This window comes from Octodon degus, unplaced genomic scaffold (genome assembly GCF_000260255.1).
Source record: "Octodon degus isolate 3935 unplaced genomic scaffold, OctDeg1.0 scaffold00146, whole genome shotgun sequence".
Lineage (NCBI taxonomy): Eukaryota > Metazoa > Chordata > Mammalia > Rodentia > Octodontidae > Octodon > Octodon degus.
The window spans coordinates 6,289,235-6,298,766 of NW_004524722.1; the positions used below are offsets into that span (position 1 = coordinate 6,289,235).

Consider the following 9,532-nt stretch of genomic DNA (forward strand, 5'->3'; position numbering starts at 1 on the left):
GAGTAAGCTCTCAATATAATTCAAGTACATTTCTAACTGCATTGTCACATAAAGAGTTCATCCTTGTATAACACTGAAATACTCTTCCTTTTAATTTCCACCCAGAGATACATTTATATCCCCTGGGACTATTAAATCTTTAAATAAGTGATTTGGTTTTGCTAAATTTAATTCCATTCTAAAAATGTATTTCTAAGCTCTCGAAATACAAAGTGAATGCTTTTCATAATATAATAGATTACCTAGTTCACAACTGTATCAGTGAACCTCAAATTTTAGAGAAAAACATACATTATTAATCCTTATTACTAAAAGCAATAAGGAGTTAATTCTTAAATACTGTAGAGATTTGAAATTTTCAAATAATTATCTCCTTGCAAAGTTCACATATAAATTGCAATAAAACACATTCTTCCCTCCTTTTTCCATGCAACACCATCCCTTCAGTTGTAAATGCTATGTCTTACGCTCAAGAATTGGCAAATAGAAAGATGACGTTTCTGCAACAATTTATTGTTCATTATTGTTAATTGCCATGAAGATAATTCAGTTACTTAAGTTGACATTTAGAAGACCTTATCAGGAATCATCAGTTTAACTGATATTTACTAGTCATAGTACCCAAGTCACTGAACTTTTTTTCTTTTACTTTTTTTTAAGTAACACTGATGAACTAGTGGAAGTAGTTTCCCTTCTTTGTGAAGCCTGTGTGTGTCAGTTGGCAATCCAATAAAAGTTTCATTGACAAATATTCTTGGAACAGTCCTTTCACCAGTCATTTTGTATAGAGCATCTTGAAACTGGCTCCCATATTCAAGCACGTCCAATTCCATCACTTTATAATTAATGTTCAAGTCATAGAAAATCTTCTTTGCCATTGTACAGTAAGAGCAGGATGTTTTTGAGAAAATCAAGACACAATTATCAGAAATTATTTCTTGGATCTGGTTTAGAGGTGTAGTTGCTGACTTCTCCAAAGATGATGTGCTGTTCCCCATGCCAGAGGCTGCGGCTGGTCCAGAGCCTGCCCTCCCACGGAGCTGCTGCGCTAAGACATGGTGAGACCTCCCGCCATCGCGCAAGCGCACCCGGGGAGAATCATGTTTATATATACTATTTCATATTTTGTTACTTAATCTAATATTATTTGATAATGATCTCTCATAGTACATTTACTGTAGACTAATTTCATTTTTTAAAAAAAGCTGTTTCTTAGTATTTTTTCAACTAATCCTGTATCAATAGATACTTGGGTTGATCCTAATTGTTCATTTTTATAAATGATGTGGGCTTAGAGAAAGGTTTGGAAAATTATTACTTATGGGCTGAATTTGGTCTGCTGACTGGTTTTGTAAATAAGGAATTTTGGGGGATCACAGGCACACCTTCCTATCTGCATGGCATCTGTACTACTTTCACATTAGAGTGACAGTTTGGTGATACAGTGCCTACAAAGCCATAACCATCTATTATCCAAAATCTTATAGGAAGAGTTTACTGACCATTACTTTTTGGAATATAGGAGTCAATGAGAGAGTGTGGGAAATAATTATCATAATTTCTTTTTCTCTTGACCTTCAAATCCCAGTGTTATGTGAGGTAAAATGGATGTGCTTTTGCTGCAAGATTAATTGTCTGAAGGATCTACTTTGTGCTATATGAAATTCACACCAAAATTCACTCTGAAATAATCTCTTCCCAAGCAATCTCTGCAGGTAAAAGAGTGTGGCAAGGGTGCCATTGCTGGGGGATGTAGGGCATTTTGATGGGGACCTTCCTCAGCCTACTTTGGATTTTTGTGGCATCCTAAGGCACTTCCATCCACACTTCTTTCTCCTTACTGTGGAGTTAAACTTATGGCATCTAGGTTGTCCTAATCTGCAATACTTCTTGATTTTATTTCATACAAGTATTTTTCTGAAACAAATCCATGTATATTTAATCTTGTCTTGGCTTCTGCTTTGCAGAAAACTCAGATGGAGTCAAATGATTGAGAGTGAAACAAGTGATTGGATAAGAATCAGGAATCCCCTGGCAGACAGAGATGCTGTAGAGGAATAAGCTAGTGCATGATAAGATGTAGTGGTTTATTTGTTAAAATGTAAGGAGTGGAAGTAAATGTGCCAAGTAAGAAAACGTAGGCGTTTGAAAAAAATTGAGGAAGTAGCATCTATACAAACTGTGGTGTTTAGTGGTTTCTGTGGTTACCAGCAACTTGTTCTGATGATTTGTAGAAGGATAATAATAAACTCAGAACCACTAATCAGCATTAATAACTAAATGTGAGCACTCGCAAGCCCTGGTCATAGTAGTTTCCAAAGAAATCTTCATTACCTACCATAGAAAGTAGACAAAATTGGATGGCAGAGTGGATGCAATTGTGAGTCACAAGGCTCCAGTGGTATTTGAACAATTACAGAGATTCCGATTACAGGGGAGGTCAAGGTCTTCATAGAGAAAAGATAGAATCTTGAAAAGTGGGACAGCTTTGGAAGAGATTGGCTTGATAATCTTTATTGGACCACTGGATATTCAGAGGTCTTATTTACATGCTAGAAAATGTTGCAGAAAATGTGCCCTCCTTCAATAAAAACCAGATACCCTCTCTCCTACCTGTCATTTACCTGAGAAGTAGGGCTAAATCACTAGGTAATACAGGTACGATACAATTTAGACCTCATAAGAGATTTAAAAAGATGCACATCTAGAGAATTATAAGAACTAGATAGGCTATATTAGGAGGTACCAATGCAACCTCCATGGCTGAATTCAGAAAGCACTTAAACAAGAGTCTTAGCACATCAGGGTAGGTGAGCAAGAATTAATTTACTGTGTCAAGAATCAGGTGTGAGAAATTAGTGTCATTAGAAAAGCTTAATGCCGTTGTTGTTAATGGTGTTATTCGCACTGCATGTCTGTTGAATGCTAGTCCATGCAGAAACTAGATGAATCCTTAAGAATGCCCATGGACCAGTTTAGACTTAAGTAGAAATTCTGATTGTTGCTGATGTGCCAGGTATACTTTATCAAGTACAACAGCATATGTGAAGCCCTGTGCATAGGGTGTGTGGTCACTGGTTTATCAGATACATTTCTTTCTATTTCGGCTAGAAAACTGAGTCAACAGTAGCATTCCCATGGGAAACGTATTGATTGGCAGCTGTTCCCAAGCCCTGCCCTGTACAGCAGTGGCATGTCCCATAGAGACCTAGAGTGCTTCAATTCCACCTGTCAGTCTCACTGTCGATGCTGATGAGCCCTGGTCTGATGCACCCCAGTGACAGCTGGAACATGCGCACTCCTGAGTGTGGGAGCGTAATCCCATGCAGAGTGAGGCACTGGCTAATTCAGTGACATTTTCAAGACCCCTGGAATCAAGACATTACCAAGGTATTCCCTCCAAAATAGAATATGAAGTATATTGTGCAGGATGTATTCCTCTTCCTCCACTTGTACAAGGACAGCAGAGTTTAATAATCTTCTTTACAGTCTGCATGACACACCTTGCGCCTAGGAATACTGACTGCTTCAGCCACATTCAGGGTGACGGGGAAAGCTGACGTTTTAACTCATCAGAAGCAGCAGGCTCAGGCCTTTGTGCAGTTATCCTTTCAGCTTGGGCCATTTGACCAGAAAAACTCAAGTTATAGGAAGATCAGAAGTGAGACAAAGCCTAATGGGAGGCCTGAGGAAATATCATGGTGGGGTGTCCTGAGGTTTTGGGGTGAGGCCAGATCATCTCTGCAGTAGAGATTTTTCTTTTTTACTGGGACTGCATTGAGGGCATTTGCACTGATCAACATCCCTAACCTTTTTTTACGTTTTACATAAGGATAGGGTCTTGGTAAGTTCCCAGGATGTCTCTAAATAAGCTCTGCTTTGTGGAACTCAAGCTCTTTTGCAATTTTATTACACTTTGTGTGAGAATTAAGCTGCAGGACCAAGAACATACAGCTATGTGGGTTTGTCTTCTAAGGAGGGAGTAGGAGGGGCCAGCCAAATAGCTCAGTAGATTAAAGCGCCTGCTTAGGCAAATGCAAGGGCCAGGGTTTGATTCATGATGTGCTGTGCCGGCCCACCCCTGGGGCACCCTGAGACAGTGATTGAGATTGGATGTGGTGTCACCTGTAAATCCCAGCACTTGAGAGGCTGAAAACAGGAGAATCACTATGAGTCCAATCTACATAGCTAGACCCTGTAGACCCTGTTCTAAATACAAATAAAAAAAAGTGAAAAAGAGGGAGAGAGTAATGAAGTGATGAAGACGCTGTGTACCCACACGATTCCGCATGTAGAATGTAAATGTCATGTACTGGGACCGTGTGCTAATACAAAAGTTTTCAGGAAAGAAGTGCATCATTCACCTCCCCTTATGTGCTCAGGTGACTTCAGCCCTCGCTGACATTTATCCTTAAACCTAATGAAAAATAATCTGGGTCAGAACCACCTGCCAAGTTGCATCCAGTCTACTGATTCTCCAAACCTTTTTGAGATAATAAGTGTTAGTTGTTCTATCTTGTTTGGCTTTAGGACTCTTCCAGTAATTCTTTATTACTTATCCTCCTCTGACAAAAAAAAAAAAAAAAAAAAAAAAAAAAAACAAAAAACAGTGGGAACAGATAAATTTAAAATGACATGGTATTGTTGGTAATGGACACATACATATATTCATGGTATCTCCCACAAGCAAAACCCTAATGGCATTTGCAGAAGGCCATGCATTCAACACAATAGCTTACTTCTTTTAATTATCTACTGGATTCTCAAACATAAGATCTCTATTGAAAGTCAATAATCTAAGATTATATAGGAAACAGAATAATGGGGACAATGAAAGGGTCTTGCACGTCTTCTGTGAACATCTGTATCACCACATTGAAGTCACTATTTGGGAAATCACACCCTGCTGTTATTTTTTAAAATTTTTTATTTAAATTTTTTAAATGCCTGTAGAAAGCCAATTTCCTGAAGAGTTATTGTTAAGGTGGTGTACAGAGACAACAAGTATACCAGCTTCCTTTCATCAAGAAAATTCTAGTTGAAAATAAACAATTTAGAAATAGTAAATACAAAGAAAACTAAAACAAATACAGATTCTCCAGCAAGACAACAAAAGATAATATTTATCATTTACATTGCAATTTTGTGTGAGTTTGATGAATAGGAACAGCGATGTGAAAGTCATCAGGGTCCATGTGCCATTTGCATGTTAGACACATGCAGAAAAAGATTTTGTTTTTTTGTGGAACTGGAAATTGAACTCAGGCCCTTGTGCTTGCCAGGCAAGTGCTTATTCTACTGAGCCATCTTAAGAGTGTTCTTTTGTACTTCATAGTGTAATCAAAGTCCAAATCTATCAACACTTTCTGAAACCCAGGAAGGAAGGAAGGAAGGAAGGAAGGAAGGAAGGAAGGAAGGAAGGAAGGAAGGAAGGAAGGTAGAGTGAGGAAACCACTTTCCTTATTCCACTCTTTCTGCAGCTCTCCTGGAGGGTCATGTTGTTGGGCCAATGCATTGTCATTTGTCCTGATAGTTCATTCATCCCCAGGATTCTTGCTGGTACCCACAGCCTAGACATTTCCTCGGCACAGGCATTGGGCCACCTTGCCTCGCATTTCCTTCATCTTTATACCATAGATGACAGGATTGAACACTGAGGGTAGGAGAAGGTAGAGATTGGCAAGGAGGATATGGGTATGTGGTGGAATGTGGTGACCAATGCGGTGTGTAATAGAAGAAAAGAGTGCAGGTGCATAGGTGAGGGCTATGACAAAGAGGTGGGCTGAGCAGGTGTTGAGGGCTTTGAAGGTGGCATCTCTAGAGTTAAGGCGTATCACAGCCTGAAGGATGAGGGCATAAGAAAAACCAATGAGCAGTAGGTCAAGTCCTACCACGAGCAAAATGACAAAGAGTCCATATATACGATTGGGTCTGGTGTGGTTGCAGGCCATTTTCACTACAGCCATGTGGTCACAGTATGTGTGCGGAATGACCACACTGCAGAAAGCCAGCTGCTGAAGCAGAAGAGGCATGGGAAGGATAAGAAGCACACCCTTGGTTAGAGCCATGAGTCCCAGACGTCCAACCAGAGAATGGCTCAGAATTGTGTTGTAGCGTAGTGGCTCACACACAGCCACAAAACGGTCCAAGGCCATCGCAACAAGTAGAGCCGATCGTACCACAGACGCTCCATGGATGAAAAACATCTGAGTGAAACAGGCTTTGGCAGCTATCTCTCGATTGTTGAACCAGAAGACACAGAGGAGTTTGGGCATCAGGGCTAGAGTGGATATGAGGTCAGCCACCATCAGCAGAGCCAGGAGCAGGTACATGGGTGTGTGAAGTGTGGGCTCTGTGACCACCAGGAAGAGGACAGCACCATTGCCAATGAGAACAGCCAAAAACATGGAGGAGAAAGGAACTGACAGCCATAGATGCTGGGACTCTAAGCCAGGTATGCCCAACAGAGTGAAGGTCAGCGAGCTGGAATGGTTGAAGATTAGCATGGCAGCAACTGTTGGTAGCTGTTAAAGGGAGTTTAGACACATGCCAGTGAGACATGGGTGGTGGTGATGGTTTTTACTGATTTGGCTTCTAATGACTTGCTGAGCTGGGGCTCAGAGAAAATGGCAGAATGCCTCTTTGCCATCATGCACTCTGCCATTGGATTTTAGATCTCTCTGTGAACACTTATTGTTTTCATAATCAAGTCTTCATAGGGCTTTGCCTGCTTTCCTCATATTGAGGGTTATACTGAATCTTTACTCCCACCTCTCCCAGATCCACAATACGACAATTAAAATTTTTCTTAACTACTGAATAATAATAGGAGAAATATTCTTTATTCTTGAAGAAATAATGAAAGAACCTGATAGAATAGCCATGATATTTTCATTGAGATGCCTCAGATCCATATAAAGAGAGGAAATATGCTTCCTCACCCCTTGTTCCAGGAGAGTTAAGTTACCAGGAGAACTGCCTTGAGTTCTTTCCTACTTTGCTCTGTCCTTCCTGAAGATATCTACTTCCCAGAGATGATTCCTTTTTTCTCCCTGCGTTTTCTGCTTATCAAGGCAAAAACATGAAAAATCTAATATGCACAGAAAGATACTATCTCATGGCTTTCCTCCACAATCTCCTAAACTATACATAAACACTGGACAAGACTTGGAGACTTTTTAGGCCAGTGAGATAGCTCAGCAGACTAAGCAGTTGCTTAGGCAAGCACAGGGACTGGGGTTCTATCACTGGCACCCCAGTCCACACCAGCCCTGCTGCTAGGTGCGCTGAGCTGGCCACCAAGACCTGGTGTGGTAGTGCATGCCTGTAATCCCAGCACTGGGAAGCCTAAAAACAGGAAAATCACTATGAGTCTGAGATGCATACCAGAATACATAAAAAAAATAAATAAAAGACTTGGAGACTTTTCAATCTGATTTGTGTATCTCTTCCACTAAAATTTGCTTTTTACATGTAGACTTGGTTATTTTTAATCATGAGATGTTTACTTCAACAAGGCTATTCAAAAGATTCACTTATTCTTTAAGCCCTAGAATTAGCTAAACAGAATTTCACTCTCCTTTCAGGAGCTTATGGGCACTCTGAGCAGTCATTAAATCAAGAATCCTTCTGCCTCATAGTATTTGCTGTCTTCAGTCTGCCATATGTTTTCATTTTGCCCATATATTTTAGGTCATGGACATTCCATTTAAATTTATACCCTCTGTTTGTGGTTCTATATATTATAAAACATAATATTATAATATATAATTATATTTAGAAGTCCTCTGAGTTATTGCAGTCATGAGAAAGATTAATTGAATTGATATCCATACAGCAGGTTCCTCTTATTAAGATGAATGACTTCCACATTCTCATTTAAGGATGATTCATCTGTTTCTGAACTTAGTCACATTTATTGTCTCTCAATCAAAAGCTGTATCAGCCATTACACCCCCTCTGCCATCTCATGGACAACTGTCCTCTGGTGCTACTATGCCCACTTGCACCATCACAGTTGCAGCTGGGATGTCTTTAGCTGTCACTTGTACTACCAATGGAACCCTTCATTTGTCCTTGTGCTCCTCTCTTGCCTACACAATCTTTAATGTCTATAAAATAGCCACATTATCTTTCAAACTTTTGAAATTGTAAAAAATATCTTTGAAATCATAGATAACCCTCCATGGCCTTCTTCTGTATGTCAACAATAAAGCCAGAGTCCTGGACCATGACAGACAGGGCCCTGTAATGTATGCTTTCATGATGGCCAGGTAGTACTAGTCTGCATCAACATGATCATCCCACTCTCACCCATTCTTGCTCCTGTTCTCAAGATCCCACTCACACTTCACCCTTGATCATATCACTCTTCTCTTAGCATGATAACTTTCCTGCCCCTGTGCAGTTCTATTTCCCATAATCCTTCACACCAGTCACTCTATATTTTTAATGTTAAGTCTGGAAAAATTCACTGATCTTAAATTTCTATTTTAATCATATTCAACTATACATCATCAGAAAAAAAAATCAGTCTTACTATCTTGCCTAGGGTGCTCTGGAATGCCTCTGTTCAAGGATTCCTACAACCGCAGCTTCTCAGGTAGCTGTGAGTATAGGCATGTGTCACCACTTCTGGATCTGCATATCTTGTCTTAAAACAAACTTCATTTCTAAATATCTTTATCATGGATTATAAAAATGATTCACAGTCTTGGCTACGTATCAGAAATATTGAGTTTAATGATCTTGATTCCCAGGCTCCACCAACTCAATCAGAATGTACTTGTTGGATGCTAGGAACTTACATTCTTTAGAGCTTGTGGGGTTATTTCCCTGTGTTGAGAATAGCCAGCCCATGAGCTAAATTAGAAACTAGACTTGCAAGGGTGATAAAACTAGTTCCTTCTTTCTTTCTCTTTATCTATTTCTTTTTGTCCCTTTGCTTCTGATACCTTTTTACTCCTCTTTGACCCACAGACTAAATAACTTGAGAACAAACAATAGCAACACAGTTTAATTAATGTTAGGACTGAGATGTATAAGAATTTATTGAACAGGAAGGAACTCTTTTTGTTCCAGGGAATGGAAATTTTAGGGAAGTAAAGTTTGCCTTTTCCAGAAACAATGACAAGATTGACTCAAGTGGAAAGCATTCTGCACAGAGGAGAAAAAATTGAAAAAGACACATTATCAGTAAATGTAGCCACATTTAGGGAGCAATAAGAAATTCATTGTGACGTTGTTAAGGGTATGGAGTTCTGGGGGCAAGGCCAGAAATGCACCACTGACAGCCTCTTTTGTCTGGGACACTTCCCATGTCCCTTTGTCTTTCCTTGACAAACTCATGTTCAGCTCACCTATATCTTTACTTTTACTCTCTTGGTCCCATCATAGCTTTGCCTGTATCTGTGCATCTCTCATATGACACTTAAATCACATTTCCTTCCTTTTAGTAACTGGTACTTAGTAAGTTTTGCAAATGTACTTACCTTGTCATATGTGATCGTACTTTTGATTTTTTTTTTTTTTT

At 39.6% G+C, this 9,532-nt stretch overlaps 2 protein-coding genes across 2 annotated transcripts; both read right to left on the minus strand.

Annotated features, from left to right (window-relative positions):
• Positions 1–626: 626 nt before the first annotated feature.
• LOC101583198 (glutaredoxin-2, mitochondrial-like) lies at positions 627–999 on the minus strand. The gene has a single exon (XM_012517135.2). It carries the CDS (start codon positions 996–998, stop codon positions 627–629), a length of 372 nt encoding a protein of 123 aa, XP_012372589.1. The 5' UTR covers position 999.
• A 4,571-nt stretch (positions 1,000–5,570) lies between these two features.
• LOC101572734 (putative olfactory receptor 52P1) lies at positions 5,571–6,506 on the minus strand. Its single transcript, XM_004642123.1, has one exon. It carries the CDS (start codon positions 6,504–6,506, stop codon positions 5,571–5,573), a length of 936 nt encoding a protein of 311 aa, XP_004642180.1.
• Positions 6,507–9,532: the final 3,026 nt, after the last annotated feature.